The sequence below is a fragment of the Chenopodium quinoa genome, unplaced genomic scaffold (genome assembly GCF_001683475.1).
Source record: "Chenopodium quinoa cultivar QQ74 unplaced genomic scaffold, ASM168347v1, whole genome shotgun sequence".
Classification (NCBI taxonomy): domain Eukaryota; kingdom Viridiplantae; phylum Streptophyta; class Magnoliopsida; order Caryophyllales; family Amaranthaceae; genus Chenopodium; species Chenopodium quinoa.
Genome location: NW_018745068.1, coordinates 1,489,971 through 1,515,874, shown reverse-complemented (window position 1 = coordinate 1,515,874; position 25,904 = coordinate 1,489,971). Strand labels below are relative to the sequence as shown.

Sequence of the window (25,904 nt, the reverse complement as noted above, 5' to 3'; positions counted from 1 at the left end):
TAAAACTATCATTTTCTATATAACTTTTTTTTTTGCATAATTTAATAAAAACTATAAAAAAAAAATAGAAAAATTGACATAAATCATCTCAAATGTCAACCATCTTCCAAAAATGATCCCAACATTTGATTATTCTTAGGTATTTCTTAAAAACTAACCATTATATCCTTGTTGTGTACTCCCTGCATTTCAAAATGATCTTCCCACTTTTCATTTTGTGTGGTTTAAAAATCTCTACTCACTTTCTATTTTAATTCTTCACTTATTATCATTATTTTATCATATTATTATTCTCATTAGAATAGTCCCAATAAATAAGAATAATCCCAATACACTTATTATCATTATTTTATCATATTATCATCTTAATTTTTTTTTTCTTTTTTTTTTTTTTTTAAAAAAAAAAAGGGAATGTTATTTCAAAAAAGGATGGTCGCATAGCCCTTTTAATTTCAAACGAAGTACGCCTATCACCTATCAGCCTATGTGCATACTTGAAAGACTTTGAGAAGTTGAGATAAGTCACACAGTTGAAGCAAAGGAAATCAAATTTGCACGAGGTAACAGCTTTCTCTTTTCATCTATCTCTTCAAAATTTGAATTAGAAACAAGAATTCCTTCAATTATGCAAATAGTATTAACTTCATAAATGGTGGTAATTCACTAATCCATACATAAATAATAATTTTGTTGTGATAAAATGTGGTTCAGGAACTTTATGCTGTATCATCAATGGCGGCTACATCATCATCTTCAGCCATTTCTTGGTGCTGTAAACCTCAGCACAAGGTGGCGACACCATGGTTGAACTCATTGACAATTTCAACACCTCTAAAACCCTTTACTCTGAGTCTAAAACCCTCTAAATTGAAGAAATGTAAGAGTGCTTTGGTCACCCAAAGTAAAACTCAATCTAGAGCACCGGACCTTGATACTGTCAATATAGCGGAAGATGTCACTCAGGTGGTTTTTTTTTTCGCCTTCGCTTTTGGTGGTTTTATTTTGGAATTAGTTTCTATGTTATGTTGATTTTGTTACATATTGGTAACTCTTATCTGATTTAGTGATGGGTTTGGAGTAATGCGATGTGAGGTGACCCTATCATTGTAATTGAGGCTATGATATTGTTGTTGTTGTGGAATGTGACATTGGTTTTCGAAGCAACTATTGATTATGTTCATGAGTTTGCTGTGAAGTGAGGAAAGCAAATGCAAGTAGTAATTGCTTTTAGCGTTGTTTTTTGGGAGGTGTATATTAGGTCTATATTACCTGGATACAATTAGTAGTGTTGGACATGGGTACATGTTTGAGTGTCTAATGCAGTCATAAATATTTGCATGCTTTTAGTCCAAAATGAAGTGTTTAAGTGCCATTCTCATATCTGGGTGTCGTATACCTGAGACAGTACTTGGAAAGAAGTGAAGAGTGAGTAAAATAGATTTAGCTTGTAAATTGTACTATGTGTAAAATGCAACAACAATCACACATCTCAGTTAATCATATTGTTTTCAATTATTCATTTATCCTATTCTTTGTGTGCATATTTAGCGGGTATGCATAGGTTCTTGTTGTAGTTACATATGCTTTGTTCTGGTGCATTTGCTCCAACCTGATCAGTCGCTTTGGAAGCTATAGCACTGAAAATGCCTGCAGCTTGATTTTCTAGTATCTTGCTGTTAAATATTGTACTTAACAGTCAATCTCTTTATTTTTGAGTAGTTGATTGGATGCACACCAATGATATATCTCAATAGAGTAACTGAAGGCTGTTTAGCAAACGTTGCTGCAAAACTTGAATCCATGGAACCTTGCCGAAGTGTAAAAGACAGGTGAGCATTGTTCTTAAATGTTGGTTTTTTTGTATAGTTGTACCTGTTCTTGCAGTCTCTGGTTAATGGGAGCCAAATTTACAAACTTCATTGTTATTTTGCCTACTTAGTTTCTTTATTGCAAGTGTTATTGGCTACTTTATATACAAATCTTCTTTGCTTGTTCTCTGTAATTGTCTGAAACTCTAGCTATTTTTGGAAATTTGAACATGCAAATGCTATTATGTGAGTTTTAGAATTAGCAATTCTTTCCCCTATAATTTCCTTCTCCATTCGTATGCATAAACCAAACATCTATTAGCAACATTTAAGGGATGTTTACTTCACCTTATTTAAGGTGTGCTGATCCGAATTTTCAAGGTCCAAGAGGAAAAGCCTCCTGAGAAATCAAGCAGAGCAATACAATAGTGCATTTCAATCAAAAGTTGTCTAGACTCTAGTGGTTGTTTTTATTACATGTAACCTATGAAGGAACTATAATTTTCTAGGAATCTCCAATACACTTGAAAATTTATTTTCTAGAATATGCTAAGATTTGTTTGGTTGGATGTAGGAATTTCTAATACCCTTGGGAATTTCCACTTACCAAGTGACAGCAGGTAAGTTAATTCCTCCATTTTGTGCGAGATGGAATTCCTAGGAATTCTATTTCCTATGTTATTGCCTACAAATAATTCTACAGGTGTCCATTTATTAAAAACTCAACTCCCCATAAATTTGCATGTCAAACCAAACGACTAGTAGAAATTCTACCTCTGACATACATCATTGTTTGTTTGTTTATTTATTGTTATCATTTACTAATGTAAATTGTATAGTAGAGGTTTCAAGATATAAGAGAGTGTTCCTGTACCATTTTTGCAGCCAACTTCAAGCACATTTAATTGTTAGGCAGGTTAAATCTTACTGCTTTGTTTTTGGTATTCCTAGCTTATGATATTTTGGACTGTCAGTTTGTCATCTATTCTCGGCAAATCTTGAACTTCCTTGTCATGTGACTATTTTATTATCTTCAGAGTCGTCATCTTGCGTATATTTTGGGGGAATGATTCTTCGTGACACTATATACCAACTTTCAATACATTGTTAATTAAGTTAGTGAGGCGCAATCATGCAACTCACTTACCCTGATCACTATCTTTATATTGAAAGTGATCAACATAGAGGTCATGTTATTACTGTCTCATGAAAGAATTTCACAATACTGTTCCTTGTATACAATATTAGCTGCATCAGATTTTGTTTCATATCTGTAATTTATCTTTCAGAATCGGGTGTGCTATGATATCAGAGGCTGAACAAAGTGGAGCCATTTCTCCTGGAAAGGTGTGTTATTCTACAGTTCATTACCCAATCTTCATGAGTCAATTGTACTTCTCATCAAGTAACCACTAAGTGTTCCATTTGTTTATTTGTTCACTATGGCTTTGTTATTCTTTCACATTCTTATATTTCTTGGTATTGATGTGCATATCATAGTCCATATTGGTGGAGCCTACAAGTGGAAATACAGGAATTGGAATTGCTTTTGCAGCAGCAACAAAGGGGTATAGATTAATTGTCACAATGCCCGCATATATAAATATTGAAAGGCGGATTCTTTTACGTGCATTTGGAGCTGAAGTTATTCTAACAGATCCTAATAAAGGCATGAAAGGTGCTGTTGAGAAGGCTGAGGAACTTGTTTTGAGCACTCCGAATGCGTATATGTTACAACAGTTCGATAATGTTGCCAATACCAAGGTTGTTTTTTGTATTTTCAAAATGACTTTTGCTAGTTGTTATCATTAGATTTTATATATGAAATTGCATAATTCACTCTTTTAACTTTTTGATAAATCTTGCTACTGCAGATCCATTTTGAAACTACAGGTCCAGAAATATGGGAAGATACTTTGGGTAGTGTTGACATCTTTGTCGCTGGAATGGGCACCGGTGGAACTGTCACTGGCACTGGACGTTATTTGAAAATGGTAAACAAAGACATTAAGGTCAGTAGCATATTATCAGAAATGGACATTATTTGTTAGGGGGTTTTAAATGGGAAAGGGAAACAGCAGCCTTGAATCCATTTCTTGTTCAAAGACTCAAAGTTTAAAGTCCTCTGCACACAACCTTGACCAACTTTAACCTCTACTTTGACCAACCATGATAAACCACCAGCACCACCCTACTGCATCATCTCACCGCCCCATTACCTAAGCCCACCACCTGACCGTGAGAACCACTAAACCACCACAACATACCACCAGCCACCATGACAACCCTTTAAATCACCATGAAAATCAACTCATCATCATGGTTTCGAAAATATAGTTTCAATTACGATCTCGGAAATGGTTGTGGTTGAAGGTGCGAATATGATGCATTGATCGAGGCCTGTATGTCATGGTTGTCGCTATGCAAATTTTTTTCAAAGTACTATCAATTAGGATTTTATAATACTTGTACGCTATTATAGTTAGAGTAGAATAGTAAATGATTAGAGTCACAAGTTGGGAGACATGGAGAATCTTTCACTAAATCTATGGATAGGAAGTAGCTTTGGAGTGAAACAAGGGATGTAATGTTCTGTGCGGGGTTATTTAGCGTTGGAACATTTGATTCAGACGAGGTCGTGGGTTTTTGAAATATGCCTTGTTGATATGGACGATGTCGGTTCAGACAATTGAAAATCCGTTGCAATACGGCCCAACCGAAACAATATGGCCTTGGTTTTACACCATGCCCACCATCATTTCGACTGACAACTACCCACCATCGAAATCCGAAGTAAGAGAGAGGAATTTAACGCAACCGCTTCTTTGCCACCCACCACGAACAATACTTCACCTTCACCATCAAATTATTCGCCAGGCATCCTAAACTTGTAACCTCTATATAAATTTGACCCCCATAATGTTGATTTTGACAGTTATAATAGACAATGACAGTTGAATTGATGGTGGCAATTATGATCCACTACAACAAATCGGTGATGGTTTGACAATTGGTTAATGGTGAGTTTTGTGGTAATGTCAGTGGGTAAGATAGGGTGAGAAGGAAAGTGATGATAGCGAAAAAGAGAGAGAACAGAAGTGGTGACTGTTAGGAAGGGAGAGGAGCTGTAAATATTCATTCCGTTTCTATGTAGAAGGAAGCAACTTGAAAATTTTGGGTTTTTCTTTCCTTTCTCCTTGTATCCCTTTCTGTATTTGTTTCTTTTGCCCCTTGCACGAGCCAAACGCCCTCTAACTTGTGTGATTTTGGTGATTACAATGACCTAAAGGGACTTAAAATGAGGCAAGTAGTTGCAAGAAAAGGAAACAACTAGCATTGAGTGAATAAGTGGTTTGTTCGTGAAATCATAAGTCATTGAATCAATGGCGCAATCGTTTGAGTCATTTCCCAGTTGGAAGGTCTAAGGCTCAAAGCTTATTTTGGCAGTTGCCAAATAGGATAAAATCATGGGAATTTTAAGCTGTAGAAAAACCAAAAAATTTAAAACCCTCATCTTCATGGCTTGTAATGCTGTCTTCCAAATTCATTTATCTTGCTGAGGATTTCAGTTTGCATTTAGCATCCTGGGTACTTGATATTGACTATGCATTTTGGTTACTACTTAGGCCTACTAATTTGCTAAATGTCACCTTTTGTTACCATTATCTTATATATATACTCCAATTTTCTTTACTCTGTTATTCGTAACATTATTTTGCCCATCGAACATGACAACATTGATAATATGTTACAAATACTTAGGTTATCGGTGTAGAACCTGCTGAAAGAGGTGTGATCTCTGGAGAAAACCCAGGTGATTGCCTTGATTCATGCCTTATCTTCACCATGGTGTTTCTACATCTATTAATATTATTTTTAGTAGTGCAAGCCATAATATAAATGGGTGCTTGTTTTTGTCCACTCCCCCCTCTGCTTATAACGCTCTAAGCTCAATTTTATCATATGGATGCAGGATATGTTCCAAGTACATTGGATATTCCATTACTTGATGAAGTTTTGAAGGTATTATTACTTGCATTTTCCCCTTAATTCTCTTAATCTATCTTGTGATCTTCGTATCTTTTTGACATTGTTACATGCTGTATTGTTAATCAGTTCATGTGGGCCTGACCTCATTGTATAATTATACAAACTAAAATTGTTAAGACTTATGCGTCTTGTAAGTTGTGATGATTTACAAGTATCTGTTTAATAGCCATCTTCTGTACTTAGAGATTTTACGAATGATTTCAGTGGAACATTCATGAATGAAGCTATGATGGAAATCTGTCTCCTTCCATTATTGTGAATTTATTTATAAATGCCTGCAGTATGACTCATTAAAGGTACCTCGTTCAGATCTTTCTTAGCACTTGGGCAGCAGAAATGCGCCTTTTCAAACGTTGACTCTCTCCTCCTCCTCCTCTTCCTCTTTTCGATGTCTTTTCTGTTGCGAAGTATCAGGATATCATTTTATATGTCTCAAAAGTATGACTATTTTGGGACATCCATCCAAACAAGGCTCCTCTTTCCTTTGAGTGGAAGCCAATGTTTCTTTTTTTTCATCTCTTTCTCCATCACATTTCCCCCTTTTCTAAGTTAATTCTTGGACATCCTATTACTTCTTTTGATTTTCTCTGTATCTGGCTATCTGCTTCCATTTATTTATTTTCTAACATTCCACTACTTTTGCAGCTCGTTTGGTTGTTGGTAATAAACAAACGAGGCTCCTCTTTTCTTTGAGTAAAAGCCAATGGTTCATTTTTTTTCCATCTCTCTCTCTCACTCTCTCTCTCTCTCTCACACACACACACACTATTTAACATTCTAATACTCCTACGGGCCATCTGGTTGTTTATAATAAACAGTGGTAATGGTAATGATTATATAAATAATTTTGTGAAGAAGATTGTATGCCAATGCATGATAATGCTATTCTCTCTACAAATACCCTTTTTTTTTTTTTTCCTTACTAATTTCTATTACCATCCTTTACCATTTTAGTTATGGTATTGTGTGTTAATGAAAATTTGTGAACAAAAACACCTGTTGTAGGTGGAGCTCCATTGACGTGGTAATGACCATTAAATTTCCTTGCAAAATTGCATACAAATCAATTACCGTTGCCGCACTTTATGACTGCTTACCATATGTACCGTCAATAAAGTGTTAAATTTATTTAGGAACTTTGTTTTTGATGGAGACAGTTATTAAATCTGGCAGTTTGTTCTCTCTACAATGAGTATTTGGGTTATATAGCCTTGTACATTCCTTAGAACCTACCATATAAATTGGTATTATTCAGTGTGGTTGAGTTTGATGTGCGATGCAGATTTGAAAATTAGGGCAACAGGATTTAGGGAAGATGAGAATAAAAATAAATGGCTGTGTTGCCACTCACGAGGAAAGGTAGAAAGGAATGTGTATAGTGAGAGTGGCGCTATACCAGAGAAAGAAAATATCTATCATGCTTTGTTCCTATTGTTCCATTTCTGTCTATAACACAATTAGGAGTCGCACATCTCATAGATTCCGTATTAGATTTCTCAATTATCTTATGGCTGCAAGTGAGATGGATATATGGTAAGAAGACATGCTAAGAAGTGCTTACATAAGCTATTAATCTTATTATAGTATAGACCTAGAAGCCAGTTTCACCAAAATTTACACTTCATAAGTGCAATGCATCATTATCTCTCTGGTCCTGTATATATCTGAATCGTCTAATTACTTGAATACTCTCTCCCTTTTAATGCATCTTTTAGCTTATAAAATGACCCCTTGTATGTAATTTCTTTGAATTTTCTTTTTGCAATTTTATTGGAAACATATGTGCCTCTATGTAGTCCATTGGATTTTTCACTAATATATGGTTTTGGAAATTTGAAGGTTTCTAATGGTGAAGCAGTTGAAATGGCAAGGAGGTTGGCGTTGGAAGAAGGTTTACTGGTATAACTAAGAAACTGCTTAGCATAGTAGGAGTAAATCACACTTCCACCATTCTTTTTTAATTGCAATGTTTGATAAATTTACATTATTTACACACGAGCCTTTAGTCATCTTTTGTGATTTATACACTTGGAAAAAGTCATGTGGGGTGTTGTTAAAGTTGTCTCGATTTATACTTTCTATATATTAACTTTTTATAATTTTTACTAAAGTATAATTAAAGATATCTATGATACGAAATTTGCATTGGCGAGCGTGAAAAGTAAAACATTGCAATTATAAATGGAGGAGGTACTGTTGTGTTATCGATTTTTAAATTTGTTTTATAAAAAATCTTTCTTGATACATGTGTTGGGGTGTTTCTAAAATATCAATGTTACTAGTTCTTCATCTGGACACCTAAATCTCTTAATATAATGTTTTGGACTTCTCCAATGTTTTTTTATAATTAAATTCATTCCAACAATTCAAAGCTACATTGTTTAGGGAATCAATCTTACTTGCAGGTTGGAATATCTTCAGGAGCAGCAGCAGCTGCTGCAATAAAAGTAGCGAAAAGGCCTGAGAATGCTGGAAAACTTATTGTTGTAAGTGCTCTTTTCTGACCACTCTCTTCTTTATTAATTTGCTATAAAAAATACATTATGAGTAAGCAAAATTTCTAATTTTGTTTCGGAAGTGCTAACACATGTCAATTACTTGTATACTCCCTCTGTTCCCATTTAATTGACACATTGATTAGGCACGGAGTTTAAGAAATGTTTGAGTGGGGTAGTTTTATTGAATTGTTTATTGTAAAGTGAAGTTAGTGGAATGTTATTTTATTCATAGAAATAGTGCATGGGCTTGTAAAGTGAAGTTAGTGGAATGTTTGAGTGGGGGTGGGGATTATTTTAATACAAACCTTAAAACTGGTAGGCCATTGTGTAAGATAGAAAAACAATTAAATATTAGTGGGTCCTTGCCATTTTTAGCAATGTGTCAATTATTCAAGAACGGACGAAAAAGGGAAGTGTGTCAATTATTTAGGAACGGATGGAGTATTTTATAAGAGCAAAGGAGTTTTGCTAAATAACGTCCTGGTTGTTATGGCAGCCAGCTAGATGTTGGTTTGAAAGGCACATATATGTTTTATTTATTTATTTATTAGGGACTTGTGGTACTTGAATGATCTGATATGCTACTAGAAATTCCCTATCCATGCTTGGTTTTATAATTTATATATCTATATAAAAAGAATTGGCATTATATCACTTTAATGTCTACTATAATCGTTTAAAACTTGGGCGTTGATTGACCAATAGTCTCCAAGGCAGTCATATTAATTAAGATCTACTCAAAAAGACCCATGCTTACATCTTCAATGTGAAATTATTATTCCTTCATTAGTTTAGGAGGGAAAACCTGCTTTAGTGTGTTTTTATTACCACAAAAAAATAAATTAGTGTCTTCTGCTTTTTGTAAAATATACAAAGCAGATTGTTAGTGGCTGAACCATAACACTCATAGTCATAGTGGATTATAGATTCACTTTGTGGGACCACCAGATCTCCTTCCTGAATGTAATTAATTTCTGGGTTAAGAGTCCTTTCTCCTGTTGAATAGAAATCTTTTATGCATTGACCGCCGATCGTAATATGAATCTTCATGAATATTGAAATAAATATTATTGGCTGAAGCCTGAACATGTAAATGGCATTTACACGGTTACACCGAGTATAATTTGATTGAGTTGGGAAGGCAGACTTTATGTCCATGAGATTAGAGGATATTCTGCACTATGTTGAAATTTTGATTGTTATACCAGGAATAATTGTCGAGCTCTAGCAGGCAATGGAAACTACCATTCCCCTAGACTATTTTATCATCCGATTTGTTCCTAATTGGTATCAACACCTGAATATATCTTCAATCTCTTTATTTTGTCTCTATTACCTCAATAATGGATTATTGCCAATCCAAGCATGCCCTGAGATAAGGAACTCCTTGTGTTCAAAAGTAACCGTCTTCTTTCATTTTTGTCATTTTTAAAACCGTCTAGATTGCCCATTGCCTCTCTAAGCATTCAATGTGTATCAAGTTATTCCCGATTTCCAGTTGGATCTTCCCCTATGTTCTTTATCTTTATGAAAATTTAACTAGGACAAACACTACCAAGTGGAGGTTTATTGTTCCTCAACTTAAGTAACTCTATCTCCTCAAGGGCACCCATCAACATATTTGATAGAATATAGCATGAATGCATGTAGATTAAAATAGTTCTACACCTGAATACTGGACCTTAAAGTGTGACAGATGGAAAATAGAAAATAAATAAAATAATTTTAGACGAGAATGCAGTGGACAGGATGTACACATAAGCATCTTTACCCCTTTGTCGTTGCAATGCGAATATTTGATACCCTGTGGCTTAAGTAACTCATTTTTTGCAATACGAGGCTTTGATACCATGTTATTGTTTCTGAGAATCAAGTTTCATGCATTTAGGTTTTTGACTACTTGCTTCCTGGGATAAGTTTAACAATTTTGGGATGTTGCAGGTCATATTCCCAAGTTTCGGTGAGAGGTATATTTCCACAGTTCTCTTCCAATCCTTATACAAAGATGCACAAAATATGACGGAAGAATAGTTTCCTGGCAATAATATGCTTGTGAAACACATGCAAAAATGAGCAGAAGATTGTGTAGTCTCCATCACCATTGAGAATAAGACGGGCTGAAATTCTCTAGCGAGTATGCAACAATCACAACTAAAGTCAAGTTTTCAGAGTTTGTACTTTGTTGTGAAAACTTATCAACGGTTTTAACATTTTCAGGTTTTTGAGGCTTGACACCCTAGTGTTCAACAGTTCGAACAATCGTGGGTATCATACTCCCAAGTTCTTTAATATTATGGATATCAGAGATGGCAGTCAGATGCATTCTTTCCGGCAGTAGTTAGCAACTGATCCATTGAGTGTAGATATTGGAAGTTGTGTGGGTGGCAAAGCCAATTTTACTTGGGAGCAAGAACCTGACTTCTGTTGGTGATGGAGCAGATGAAAGTTTAGTTTTGATCAGATTATGATGTATAAATTGCTTCAGTGCTAAGACCTTAAAATATAATTTGACAAATGAATTGTAATTGACAGCTAACTTCCTAACTTACATCCCAGAATTCTAGGAATTTTAGTAACAGGGTTTATGTACTTTTATCTATGTTGAATATCAAATGTGTTTGAAAAAAGATGAAAATTCTGACAAAAATCAAGAGTCTTAAAAGGCCTGATATGAAACACTCCTACACATCTTCAGCTGCAGGTGAAAAACAATCTCTGGGCAAGAGATCGAGCACTTGGCTTTTGCCTTAGGGATCTTCTGCATCCTTAATGCTTCCAACCTAGCAAGGGAATTGAAAGAAAAATGAAAATAGGTTGAAAAACAGTTGTTTACAAGATTGGTTAATTTGGTACAAAAGTATGTTCTACTCATAGAGTCTTACTACTGTCGTTCTTCTTGTTTGGCACTAGTTTTCCATGATAGAATAATCTCAATTAAGCTGAGATCACATGATCTGCAAACCAGGGTAGCCCAGCTGCTCCACACATCTTTTCCTCTGGAAGTGGAACTATTGGTCCCAAGACAATGCGCCATAAATCCAGTATAATCGTGACAAGCATCGCAGCACCCAGAGCATCAACAGCAACCCTTGCTAAGTCCCACTTGTCGCTAGGTTTCTCATCAATTCTAAAGTAGTAAATTCACAATAGAAAATACATATATTTAGCATAGAGGTACAGGAGATGCAAATGAGATAATGAGATACTTTGCTTCTGAAGGCCAAATATCCAGAGTCTTGGATAACTAAATGCAATAAGTTTCAGTCCTCTGCATGCACTCACCTCAGAAACATGGGAAAGCTTACGATGAAGTAAATTGCATAAAACAAACATCCAACTTTGTACATTGCATCTCGGTCTACAAATTCATAATACGGAAACTGCAATTCAAAGATGTAGACATTAGTCAGTAACTCACACATTCAACACGTTAGGAGCATGTACTCATTTCAGAGAGCACAAAAGAGCCATAGCAGCCATAGGAGAAAATTAGATGATTAATAGTTATGATTGGGCAAAACATCATATACAATTAGAGCAAAAGGCAATCCTAAAGATCTAGATGATAGAAATCACATTAAGCAATCACTAAACCATCGAACAAAAACAATTCAAGAGAAAAAGGACGGTGCTCTAGCTACCACCCCCCCCCCCCCCACACACACACACAAAAAAAAAAAAATTAATAATAAAAAAATTTAGACATAGCTTAAGCATTACGCATACTGGACCTTACAGGTACAAAAATAGAATTCCAAGAAAATACTCTAGAAGCCTATGTATTGATATTGATGGAATGAGGAATTGTTAGTTTCAGAGAAGTTCACAACCACCAGCTCATTTTGCTGGACATGGTTTAGAGAGGTCCAATTGTCATAGTCTTAAGCCTAACTACATGTCTACATTTAAGGGATGGATTAGCAGCTTCAAGCTAGTCAAATTAAAAGACATTCAAGAATCATGCATGCTTATTTAGTAGATCAACCAAAACAATGTGAAGAAATTGTTACGATGGTATCACAAGAATAGAGGGTTCTGAAAGAGTCAACATACATTTGCAATTGCTATAGTCTCCAAGTATGCAATAAAATATGACAGTGCTAGTATCCATGCACCTTCCATTATCCACCGAATTTTCTCAGGAACATCAGCAAGAGCATACCGTAATCTTCGAAGTGACATATTTGAAGCAACGTGGTAGAATAGAAAACAAACATGAGTCAGCAGGAAAGTTGTGTGTGGTACCTACAACAGGCAAAAACATTAGCAACAAAGTATTGATGACAAACAATTTCAGCACTGAGAACAAAGTGACACTATGAGGACAGTGTGGCTCACATCATTCATCTTCCATGATGGGAAGGTATATGAAGCTCCCAACACTTTGAAGAAATAGTGGGTCCAAAAGTAATTACCGACATAACTGAAGCATATAATCCAGATACTTGCCTGCAAACAGGAGAAATTATAGCATCAAATATGTTACATTCAATCCATGGATGATTAGAAATAAGAACAATGATCGTAGCTTAGAAAAATAAGACTCTAAAGAGTACAGCATTTGCAGCCAACTAAGACATAAATAGTAGAATGCCAAAGTTGAAATGCATTATCCAAATGCTCCATAAACTTCTATATCATAAACTTCAACTCTTCATAAACATAAACAATCAAAATACGCGAAATTTTACTGTACTACTCCTAGTTTTGATGATAACTACCAAACCATTGATGCAGCTTATTATTAGTGTTTGATATTATTGAAGCTCATGTTTATTAGGTAAACAACATCCAATCAGATAAGGAACAAATCAAAAGCTTTCGATAAAGTAAAATTAAAAAACTAACCTTCACCCAATAACGATCCTTCAAGGGAGTACCTTCATCAGCCTAAAAACAGTATTTCAAATTTCAATCAACTTAAACCAAGGCATACATGATAAGAATCCGGTAATCTTTTATAAAAAGTGTGTAGTTGCAAAATATTACCTTTCCAGCAAAAAACATTGGTATGACAAATGATGGCACAGCTGAAATCATAGCCAAAAGCAAGTACTCCAGCTCTTTAAAATTCTGTCAATAATCACATTGTATTACATAATATTTAATCATTCAACTATCACTACTTATGTAGTACTCGGGAACATAATCACAGAATCTTGTAATCAACTTTGACTACCACTTAATTTACATTTTACAATATGTACCATAATTTATAAATAACTCACCATTATCACAAAATCACATTTCGAACAATCCTGTTTACATTACTGTCCTCTGCAATGCCTTATAATTAAAAAAAATAAAATAATCTCTAGAAAACTAAGGCATGTAAATGTGAAAAATTTGAAAAATTAAAGCTACCTCAACTCAAAGTCAACCAAAAATGCTCCTTGTATACACTACTAAAAATATAAGACAACGCATAAAATTTAAGGCCTAAATCATGAATTAAAGAAGAAATTAGAAGTAAACCTCGTATAATTTGAAGGGGACAACAATCCCAAGGCAAAGAGTAAGCCAAAAGGGAGTGTAGAGCAGGAAAAACAACTCCCCCCATCTTTTGCTTGGATTTTGGGCCAACCACATGCTCGGTTTAGACCGATTTGAATTTGAATTTTGTTTACCTGCGGACAGAATTTCGAAAATTATGATTATCACTTTTCAGCAAGATTTTCTCTTGAAATTTTTATAACAAGATTAAGGGGGAAAGCGAAATCTGGAAGATGAAATGCGCAAATGCAGTTAGATACCGGCCATGTTGTAGAAGTTAAGGTGGGGAAGACTAATTATGTTCTTGAATCTGGGTTCTTACTTTCGTGACTCAGTCCCTTTCGATAGTCCTGCTGTCAAATGAACATCTATATACCAATTAAAAAAACCCCATATTTCATTTTTTTCATTCTCATTTCCTCTCTCTAAACCTCCCTTCTCTCTAATTCATTCAAAACCTCCATTTTCAATGTTCAAAAGCTTCAAGATCTAAATAATTTGTTATCAAAACTCCATAAGTATGAACATTATATATGAAATTGAAGGTGCAAACAAAGAATTTGAAAAAAGACCCTGAAAAAAAGGTAATTTTAAAATTTCTTTTTATATTTTAGACTACTAGCGTAAATTTCATCAATTACATACTAGATTTATATAGAAATTTTAATTGATTATACATGTAGCAATTTCGTTAACTTTAATTGCAATTTTGGTTGATGTCAAGGCAAATTATACTAAATTATGTTCAAGGCTTCAAAGACAGGTGTCAATTTGCTAGGTGTTGGATAGTAATGATCCATATTCGCAGATCGTAATGATCCACATTCAGATTCGTCAGCTGCTTCACAGCATACATGCTTTGGTGCAGGTAGGCCCAAGTCATCAGCAGCTACAGCTAACTGTTTTCTTTTCTTCAAGTTGGAGCCAACAAGTTTCATTTTCTCAATTTAATGAAGCTCAAGATAAAACAACCAAAGAATATAATAATCCAAACACCTAAACATCTAACACCAAGCTTAAGGAATGTGAACCAAAAAATGTTTGTGCCTGGACAACACTAGAAATGCATACTGTGTATCAACCAGCTACGAAAACTTGACAACCTAATTGGCTGAACTGAATTCACCAGCTTATTAAAATGTCTAATTTAATGCCAATCTGGTTACATAACTAGAAATTTGGCATCTACACATAATATCTTCAAAAATTGTGAATATATCTAGATATAGACGATGAAAACTAAGCTTCAAACTATTTAACATTACTTCTCGAAATAATATTATTAAGACTTCTACTTATGAGTCATGATCATAGCATTGATTTCATCATATATATGCATGCATATTTCTGAAAAAGGAGAGAAACAACAAAACTATGTCCTCAAATGATCTTAGACACATAAGGTGCTGGGATCCTCACCATTCCGTCCTATGGCAGTATGGCCTATGAGGCTATGACTTTTAAAAATTGTAGCTCGGTCAAACATAAAATAGAAGATGATCATATCATACATCCTTAGCAAAATTCAAGATTCTTCCATACAAAGAATTATATAGGGCTTTTGCCGATATCCCACATGATTTTACCTCAAATCTATGCGATTTGTGCAATGCCATATATAGTGAAGCATATGTTTAATTTGTTTTCTCCTTTCTATGATTTGTGCTAATTCCATGCTATGATTTTACATTTTTACCTTAAAGCTTGTTAAATTTCTATGAAAACTACAGGATTATCACTAAGATACCCCAGCATTTGTTTTCTCCTTCAGAACCAACATTGTGACAAGATTTTCACATATGTAAGGTACTAAACAGGACAACATCTATCCTATGCCAAGCAATGTTTAGCTTTCCAGTTGTATTCTTCTTTCAATCCATGAACTGGAATTTCACCCTTAGTTGTTACCAAATAATATACTTCCCCCGTTATTTTAATATCGCATCACTTGCCTTTTACGGAAGTATCACAATTATTTTGCTTCACTTCCATTTTAGGACAAAAAATATCTATGTTCACACTGCAAATACCCAACATACCCTTACTTATTCACACATACTTTTTATTTTATCTTTACATTACATGGACAATTTTGTATATTTACGTATCTCTCTTACTTTTTCCCACTACCAAATTTTGCCTCTAAAACCCCTATGATACAATAAAAAAAGAACGGAGGAAGTATACAAAAATAAAAAAAAAAATAAAAAAAGGCGGATTCTGAAAGTGATGGAAGAACCTGCAGCAACCCTGGAAAACAAAATCCTAGCAATAAGAAGGTGGCTTTTTGTCAATTTTTTTTTTATTAATATGTTTTATTAATATGTTAACAAACTGAAGATTATTATCACACTCAGCAATCTCAGCAATGACCTGGAGTATATAAAAGAACTTGGGAGTCAACTGGGCTCAAAGAGCACCTTGTAATTCACGAGCATTTCCTAGGATCTAAATCTGATTTTGTAACATCTCACCCCTTCAGCAACACAATGGTGGGCTAGCATTGTTGGGCCCGGGTCACCCACCTTGTCGGGCTGCACGCACACTCCATTCCACATTAGTATGATATTGTCCGCTTTGGGCCTAGCCCGCATAAATTTGTTTTCGAGCACCTTTCCAAAAGGCCTCATACGAATGGATTGTGCACTCACTTATAAGAAGCTCTTCAACTCCTTACTCCTTACTCCTTTCATGTGGGACTTGGGATGAACAACCCCAACAAAGCTCCCCTCAGACCAAGGACCACATAACTCATGGCCTCCCCTTCGACGAAACTATCTTGCACCGCCGCTATCATCACGAGATACGCCGCCTGAGCCACAATATCAAGAGGACTTTCGACGCAAGGCACCACATTCGCAAGGTCACACATTTGAGGGAACGTCCCACACACATAGCGCCCGTGTCTATCCCGTCGAACCATCGGCTTCGATACGACTTGTTGGGACCGGGTCACCCACCTTAGTATGATATTGTCCGCTTTGGCCCTCCCCGCACGGATTTGTTTTTTGGCACCTTCCCAAAAGGCCTCATACTAATGGAGTGTGCACTCACTTATAAGGAGCTCTTCAACTCCTTACTCCTTACTCCTTACTCCTTCCATGTGGGACTTGGGATGAACAACCCCAACACTACCATGGCATGAAATTTCTGGAAGACCTTGAGCACTTGGCTTTTTGTCTTTAACATATACACCCAAGTTCTTCGAGTAGCATCATCAATGAAAGTGACAAATTATCTATTGCCACCAAGAGATTCAACTTCAATGGGACCACAAACATCGGAACTCCAGCTTGGCTTGTTTTCTAGTAGACTTCCTGGAAAAGGAAGCTGCTCTATGCTGCAAACGATGATCATAAGGGTCAAGAGAAACAGTTTTATCACCAGGAATCAATGCTCAATCCCTTGTCACTCATATGTCCCAATCTTCGACGCCACAGATTAGGAGAATTCTTTTCTTCAACCGCTCACCAGAACATACACTCAAGTATGTCTTATACAAAGAGCAACATAACTAGCCTATCAAACCCGTAGACAACTTCCACTTGCCATCACCAAAAGTATGTTGGAAGCCCTCTACATCAAGAACATTAGCAAACAACAAGTTAAGGCGTAGATTAGGAATATGCCGCACATTCTTCAATGTAAGCATGCACCCAACACTTGTCTTCACACGAATATCACCTAACCCAACAATGCTTGCTGAGCTCTGATTTCCCATCTTCACACTACCAAAGTCACCGGACTTATAGTTCATGAAGTACTCTCTCCTAAGAACATGATGGTATGAAGCCCCTGTATCTACAAGCCACAAATAAAAGTGACCTTATCATCACTCTTAGAAGCGGTTGGTGCAGTATTTTTATCATCTCCCTCTTTATGTGAATCATTCTTCTTTCTCTGTTCCTTTTTCAAACGGAAACAATACTTCTTGAAATGACCAGGCTTCTTGCAATAGTTGCATGTAGTCACATTTCTTCCATCACTGAATTTGGACCTACTCCTTGAGTTATCACGGCCTTTGGGACCCTACTCTTGCCTCTTCCTCTGTTTTCAATAACAAGAGCTTGTGAATTATCAACTCCCATCTCCTTTCTTCTGATTTCTTCGGTGAACATGCTCTCTTTGATCACATCCAATGATATCACACCCTTCGGAGCGAGTTACTAATAGTCATAACCAAAGGCAAAGAATTCAATAAGAACAAAGCCTGCAATTCATCATAAAAAAAATCTTCACAGTAGTCATAATATCCTTAACGTCATTAAGATGCTCAAAAACTGACTTTTCACCCTTTCATTTCAAATTAACAAGTTTCTTAATCAATGAAACTTTGTTATGTGCGGTCTTCCTTTCATAAAGACCTTCTAGTTTCTTCCACCAATCATATGGGTCAGAAACCTGTGACCAATGGTTGAATATGCTAATATCAATCCATTGTCTAATAGTCCCTATAGTCTTTCTTTTCAACTTAGCCCAATCTTTATCATCCATTTTATCTGGTTTTGTTGGTTTAACAACGCTACCATTTGTCTTTATGGTTGTTTTTATCGATTCATGTAAGTCTTTACAATACAACAAATCTTCCATTATAGGTCTCCAAATTGAATAATTAGTTAATGTCAATTTAACCATCTAACTACAACTACTTGGCTCCATACTGTGACAAATTAAAATTTGGCTCTGATACCAAGTTGTAGGGACCGGAAGGGGTTCACTACAACACCCACTATGTCACACACATGATAATCAACCTATATTCAATCCAATCAAGCCAAAAATCTCACACAACCTTCTAGCACAACCAAATCAGCAATACAGCAGTAGCAAAACAACAATAATACCAACAATACTAGAAAGAAACGATAACAATCAACACACAAGAATTATACGTGGAAAACCTCTTCAATGTGAAGGATAAAAACCACAAAACCATTTAAGGAGTCCACCCTAGCTTCCATTATTGATAAATTAAAGGTAAAATAAACCCAAATCAGTCTACACAAGGTTTACAACCCACCAACAACAACTAACAATAAGAGATTGAAATTAGAGAGTGAACAAAGTAGAATTCACCCAAAAGACAGCAGACTTTTCTGACCAAACCAAAGCTCAAACCGACGATCCAATCGTCCAAAATGAAGCCCTTGATGTCAAAAATAACCTCAAAATTTTAGCACGATCTAACGGTGAAATCTCCAGCAACGACCAGTTTTGTAAAGGCTACCAGAAAAATCCGAAGTTAGGAGCTCTTGTAAAGAACCCTAACTCTCTCTCTATTTTTGTGTATGTGTATACACACACCACATAATATTACTCCAAAAGCTTCTAAAAGAAGCTACAAAAATAAGCCTCAAAGAAGACTTACAAAACTTAGTAAAATGACTTAAAAGGGACCAAATTATTGGACCCAAAGTAATACTCATTTTACTACCACTTGGCTAGACCCATAACAGGTACAAGAGGGAGACAGAAAAAAAAGCTGAAGCATCTTCGAACTGACAATGGTGGTGAGTATATTTCGAAAGAGTTCAAGTATTATTGCTCACATCATGGCATAAGACATGAGAAGACAGAGCCCGGTACACCACAACACAATGGAGTTGCAGAAAGGATGAACAGAACCATTGTGGAGAAAGTGAGATGTATGCTTAGAATGTTTGATCTTCCTAAGACATTCTGAAGCATTTCAGTGTATTTGATCAACCGTTCTCCATCAATACCTCTTGGTCTTGACAATCATGATAGAGCATGGAAGGGGTGTGATCCTTCATATTCACACTTAGAGAGTCTTTGGATGCAAGGCATTCATGCATGAGCCGAAAGATTAGAGATCAAAGCTTGATTCCAAGACTAACCCATGTGTTTTGTTGGCTATGTTGATGAACAGAATGGTTTCGGACTATATGATCCTGAAAAGAAGAAGGTTATGAGAAGTAGAGATGTATGTAGTATTCTTTGAGCATGAGAAGGGTGCAGATCTTCTAAGTACAAGGTATACTTCTACTTCAGAATTATCTTTTAATACTACTGATGATGTTTCTTTTCCTACACATCTTGTATATCAGCCAACATATGAGAATGTTCAGGATATTCATGATGATATTGGTGAGGTACAACCTAATGGTGATGTACCACTTCATGATGATGATGGTGTTGATCTTGATGAATCTTCATCAGATGAGGAAGAAGTACATGATAAAAAGGTTCATGAACAGGGGGAGCATCCTACCCCTCAAGTTGAGGATATGCAGGTTAGAAGGTCGAGTGCAAGCCTTCAACTAAGTATTTGAAGAGAAAGAGAAAGAAATGTTTGTTTCCAAATTGAAGAAGAGTCTTTATGGGCTTAAACAGGCACCAAGGCAATAGTACAAAAAAATTGATTCGTTTATGACAAGCAATGGTTGTAAACGAACTTTGGCAGATCCTTGTGTGTATTTTAGAAAGTTCCTCGGAGGTAACTTCATCATCCTTCTTTTATATGTAGATGATATGCTGATAGTTGGACAAGATACAGGAAAGATTTATAGAGTATGAAGAAAGACTTGGCCAAGTTATTTGACATGAAAGACTTGGATCCTGCAAAGCAAATCTTAGGCATGGAGATTGCTCGCGACAGGAAAGCTGGAAAGCTATGGCTTTCACAAGAAAAGTATATTAAACACGAGTGCCTGCAAGGTTCAATATGAAGCATGTGTTAGTACACCACTATTAACATATTTCAAGCTACGCAAGAAGGCTTGTCCTACAATAGAAAGGAGAAAGAAAGTATGTCATCCATTCCTTACTCTTCTGTTGTTGGTTCTTTGATGTATGCTATGGTGTGTACTAGGCCAGATATTACACATTCGGTCGGTTTAGTGAGATACTTATTCAATCCGGGTAAGGCTCATTGGGAAGCAGTGAAGTGGATCTTCATATACTTGCAGGTCACTTCCAAATTGAGTGTGTTATGGAAGTGGCAAACCTTAACTTTAAGGCTATACAGATGCCGTCTACCTTAGGTTATGTGTTTACATTTTCGGGGGGAGCCATCTTATGGCAATCCAAGCTACAAAAATGTGTAGCATTGTCAACAACTAAGGCAGAGTACGCAGCTGTGGAAACGAGCAAAGTGATGAAGATGGTTCCCAGAAGCTTGATGATGTTTGTGGTAAGCTTGTGGGATTGAGCTTGAAGTGATCAATGAAGCATGATCGTCTTCCCCGTGTTCGCTGGAGAAGGAGATTGTTATGGGTCCAGCCAAGTGGTAGTAAAATGAGTATTACTTTGGGTTCAATAATTTGGTCCATTTCAAGTCAATTTACTAAGTTTTGTAAGTCTTCTTTGAGGCTTATTTTTGTAGCTTCTTTTAGAGTAATATAATGTGGTGTAAAACAAGTTAGCAAGAGAGCAAGGGGGCAATTAGCTGAGCATACACACACAATAATAGAGAGAGAGTTAGGGTTCTTTACAAGAGCTCCCAACTAACTTCGGATTTTTCTGACAGCCTTTACAAAACTGGTCATTGCCGGAGATTTCACCGTTGGATCGTGCTCAAATTTTAACAGTTTATTCCCATCAAGAGCTTCATACTGGACGGTTGGATCGTCGGTTTGAGCTCTAGTTTGGTTAGAAAAGTCTCCGGATAGAACTGCTGTCTTTTGGGTGAATTATACTCTTTTCACTCTCTAATTTCAATCTCTTATTGTTTGATGTTGTTGGTGGGTTGCAAACCTTGTGTAGACTGATTTGGGTTTATTTTACCCTCAATTTATCAATAAGAGAAGTTAGGGTGAACTCCTTAAACGATCTCGTGGTTTAATCCTTCACATCGAAGGGGTTTTCCATGTATAATTCTTGTGCGTTGATTGTTATCGTTTCTTCGTAGTACTGTTGGTATTATTGTTGTTTTGCTACTGCTCTATTGCTGATTTGGTTGTGCTAGAAAGTTGTGTGAGAGTTTGGTTTAATTGGATTGAATTTGGGTTGATTGTCTTGTGTGTGACATAGTGGGTGTCGTAGTGACCCCCTTCCGATCCCTACAAGCACAGCTTCTAGAATTCAAGTCTATTAAAATAAGCGACAAAAATGACTACAGAATGTCACCAACTAGAAATCTCACAAGTTCCATTGCTCAATTTCACATCTCCCCAACTAGCATTGGCTATTATTTGGACGATAAATACCCTTGAAAATTTCCAAATAAGCTACAACGAACTAGTCAAGAGGCAAAACAATATATCCAAGAGTATGTAGTAACAACCTTTTTTGTTCTTGGCTCAGTCCACTGCATATTAACAATTAGTTCAAATTAGAAAGGACTTTAGTCTAAGAGAAGCGCCCAATGATGTCATCGGGATGGAAAAGAGATGTTGTGGTTCAGATAAGAATAGCAGCACTGAATGATAATAAACTTTACCAGAGAAAAAAGAAGATTTTGATGAACAGAAATACAGTCATGTCAGTTGGGAAAATAAAAGTCCCAACTAAGAAAACTTTCCAGGGGCTCTCCTTGTGGCATTTAAGTCTATCTTTAACTGGGCTTGGCAGGACACATCTAGGAAAGTTGAGGCATTTGTAGCTTGGAAAAAGATCAAGGTTAAAGACAAATGAATTGTTGAGCAGCAGACGCTGGTTCTTATATCGACATTTAGGTAAACCTTAACAAGGAATATGGTTTTTCAGAACATAGCCTTGTAGCATCAGGTTTTCAAGCTATCTTCCATACAGCTTTTGTATCAATAGATCCATGACCTTCCTATTTCTGGAACTTTTCAGATTCTTCCGTAAAGTCACAGAGAAAACAATAGTCAATTACATAATGAACTCATAAACGACATAACTTTTCACCAACAAAATACCTTATGAGATCCACCACATTATTTTATACTTTCTCACTTATGTGTATTTCCGACCAAATAACACTCTTAATTCACCTTGATGAAGGATGAAGCAGGATATCGTGCATTTCAGGTAACAGAGTGAAACAATAGGCATGCATGATACGACGCTGAGTTCCATAAATAGGAAAAGAATCAGAAAACACAAAGACAAAAACACAGACATATCACATAGCTTGACATGTTATTTTTCTTAAAGTAAAACAGGTAATACATTATATTATTATAATCGTAATCGTTTTACTCGTACTCAAAAGAGGTAATACAATATCATTCCAAGACATTCATCAGATTTCAAGCTTGTATAAAGTGACTATGTGACATATGATGGCAAAATCTACCCAGTTCTCAACACTTAAAAGATACAAGCTTTAGATCACTTTCACAAATATAGTGAGCTGTTTTTAGGATAAAATTCTATGTCTTAAAATCACAAAATATCATGCTTTAAAATACTTTTGCCATAATCTAGTAAGCTATTATACTCGAACAAATCCTTCATCTTAACTAAGAAATGAAATATTAAGCATTACATTCTAATTTTGATGATTATTAACAATAACACTTTATAATAACAAAAATAATAATAATTTAGAATAATAATCAAAATTCAAAACCTTACCCTTGTCGTCTGCCATGAATTTATGCTTGTTTGAAATTTAATTAACAGTTCAAAGATATCAAATTTACCGTAAATCACGTTAAACCCTGGACACACAGTAATAACTAATAACCCAGTTCAGAAATAACGCAGTAAAAATCAAAATCACAAGCATAAGCAAAGAAGAAGAAAAAATTAAGTGAAACCCACCTCGTGAATCTGGAGTTTGAGTAGAGTTGTCTTCTGCAATTGAATTTTGATATTGTTTAATTAGGGGTTTAAAGACAAAACACAAAGATGTAGCTAGCAACTAAAGATCAAATAGATAGAATTGAGGAAAAGAGAAATTGAGATATTGTTCAAATTTCGAAAGTGGTGGATTACTACTCGTCAATGGTGAAGGTTGCTACGAGTCTAGTGCTCCACTACTCCCTCAGTCCCTCCCACGTTAATCATGTACGAGTAACTTTTTTTTGTTTTTTGTTTTTTTTTGTTTTTTTTTTGTTGGGTGAACGCAAGGGACAAGCCCCAAAAGACAATGAAAATCTAGCAAGCTAGAAAGCTATAAGCAACAAAAATAAAACAACTAAAACAAAACAAACTACTCATTAGCCGATACCCTTCTCGAAATCGCCACACCTCTCAGATCCTCCAATAAAACGGTTCGAAAATCTTCCGTGAACGCTTCAAAGATGAACAGTTTCTGCTCTATGGTCACCCCATAATTCGCCAACCAGTCGGCTACTCCATTGACTTCCTTGTAGCATTGTCCAATCGTAACTTCTCCACCGTGTCTCACGATTAAAGATTTGCACTTTCGGATGATGTGAATAAACGGAAGCTTAGTGGGTGTACGATCCACTAACATTTGAACAACAATCTCATAATCAACTCTCAATTGCACTTTGTGTCACCCATTTCAAGTAGTGACTAATCCCCTCAACACTGCTAAAAGCTCAGCTCGAGTGCACGTATAGTTGACACCCTGAAGCGCAAAGACCTCATGAACCTCTCTAGTATGACTTTGCACAACACCCCCTACCCCAGCTAGGCCGGGGTTCCCCTTTGATGCACCATTTATGTTCAAACAAACCCAGCCTTCTGGTGATGCATCCCACCTCATATGTACTTCTTCTCTTTTCCTCTTGCATTTATCTTCATTAATACCCAGCTCATATGCTCTCTTAATATCACTAGTAGAAAAAAACAATTGGGCTACCCCAAATGGGAAGCGGTTATTGAATTCAATTTCTTCCTGCTGTACACACCAAATTATAATCCTTATTTTCCATGTTATTTCTGATTTCTTTTATTTAACCAATCAATTTTGTATAATTTTTTTTTATTATAACAGTAAAGTTAATTATACTAACAACAACCGCAATATTTACGCCTAAGAGACGAATACTAATGATTTATTTATAATTTTGGAATACACAAAATTCTTACAATTTGTACTTCTAATTTACGAATAAAACACGGTATTAGTTTGAAGTACAAATTCGGACCTTGTACACTCCATGCCGAGAACTTCAAATCGTCATTTTTTCATGATTATGAAAATCATTAACACCATTAGTAGCACCACTAACACCATAATCAAAGCAAAATATAAATTTAGCACTCGAAAAGCTCCTCAAATGGAGAGGGAGCGAGATGCTTTTGGTTGCCGAAAGCTATGGAAGCCGAAGAGGAAAGGGAAAGGAATGTATTTTTGGAGTAGATAAGAAGTAAGTGGTGATTGTGGATAAGAAAAATCTCCCTTTTATAGGGAGTAAATCTTATCTGTAATTTTTATCTTATCCCAATTGCATAATTGTCCAGCGTATTAATATTAATAAGTTTATCTTTTAAAAATAATAAAATAAAAATGTTGTTACCGCTAACGTATAACAATTATTCCATTTGAAATTGCAGGTAATCGAGGATGCATAGGTCATCATATATCATATATAGTCAAAAATATTAAATATTGGTCCTCTAAACCGCAAAGCTATTAAATCGCGGGCCGTTCTATATGTTTGACCAATTTGGAGGATAAAACAAGAGGGATCGAATATTTATTCTAGGCACGTACCATAGTCGCTTTCCTAATAGTTTATTATCGACCCACTACGAAACAATAGGGTTAACATGATATAACTATTGGAATACAAAGAAGAGACAATTGATTTTGGTTGTTTATCAAAATCAATCTACAAGAAGTTTGTGAACAAGTGTTTGTAAAACCAATCAAGAGAAAATACTCTAGATTAATTTCTCTTAAAAAAAGCAAGTTAAAAAAATAATCTCTTCCATCATCCATCATATATGTCATATAAACTCCTATTTATAAAGTTTATATGTAGAGTAGTTTCATTCCAACGGATATGTCAGTTCACAAAGCAATCCATTCAAAAACTGTAAAAAAACCGTCAGTTTTGAACTCCGCCCGATCAGACCGAGCATGACGCGCATAAAACTTATGAAAAAACATGTAAAAACTGACAACTCCCTTCGCCCTGGTAGGTCGGGCGTGCACAACACCTAATGAATATTGAGATAACCAACTATCTTTACTCGTGCTCGTCCT

At 35.7% G+C, this 25,904-nt stretch overlaps 2 protein-coding genes across 5 annotated transcripts; one reads left to right on the top strand and one right to left on the bottom strand.

Moving 5' to 3' along the window:
• The first annotated feature begins 418 nt into the window (after positions 1-418).
• LOC110709472 (probable S-sulfocysteine synthase, chloroplastic) lies at positions 419-10,904 on the top strand. 2 transcript variants are annotated; one of them, XM_021887690.1, is made up of 12 exons: positions 419-560; positions 712-963; positions 1,720-1,829; positions 3,098-3,155; positions 3,309-3,572; positions 3,683-3,820; positions 5,571-5,622; positions 5,782-5,831; positions 7,698-7,757; positions 8,264-8,344; positions 10,298-10,490; positions 10,574-10,904. In XM_021887690.1, exons 2-11 carry the CDS (start codon positions 733-735, stop codon positions 10,385-10,387), a joined length of 1,134 nt encoding a protein of 377 aa, XP_021743382.1. In that variant the 5' UTR covers positions 419-560; positions 712-732; the 3' UTR covers positions 10,388-10,490; positions 10,574-10,904. The 2 variants fall into 2 exon arrangements, with proteins under 2 accessions (XP_021743382.1, XP_021743383.1); XM_021887691.1 differs by lacking the exons at positions 419-560; positions 712-963 and adding an exon at positions 2,383-2,428 and having other exon boundaries at positions 1,723-1,829.
• Positions 10,905-10,995: 91 nt separating this feature from the next.
• Positions 10,996-25,043, bottom strand: LOC110709473 (cycloeucalenol cycloisomerase-like). 3 transcript variants are annotated; one of them, XM_021887694.1, is made up of 11 exons: positions 23,720-25,043; positions 23,543-23,575; positions 14,110-18,015; positions 13,832-13,983; positions 13,346-13,429; positions 13,205-13,246; positions 12,695-12,805; positions 12,410-12,601; positions 11,639-11,736; positions 11,239-11,483; positions 10,996-11,136 (listed from the first exon to the last, which is right to left on the bottom strand). In XM_021887694.1, the coding sequence occupies exons 3-10, from the start codon at positions 14,114-14,116 to the stop codon at positions 11,291-11,293; spliced, it is 879 nt and encodes a 292-aa protein (XP_021743386.1). In that variant the 5' UTR covers positions 14,117-18,015; positions 23,543-23,575; positions 23,720-25,043; the 3' UTR covers positions 10,996-11,136; positions 11,239-11,290. The 3 variants fall into 3 exon arrangements, with proteins under 3 accessions (XP_021743386.1, XP_021743385.1, XP_021743387.1); XM_021887693.1 differs by having other exon boundaries at positions 23,543-25,043; XM_021887695.1 differs by lacking the exon at positions 14,110-18,015.
• Positions 25,044-25,904: the final 861 nt, after the last annotated feature.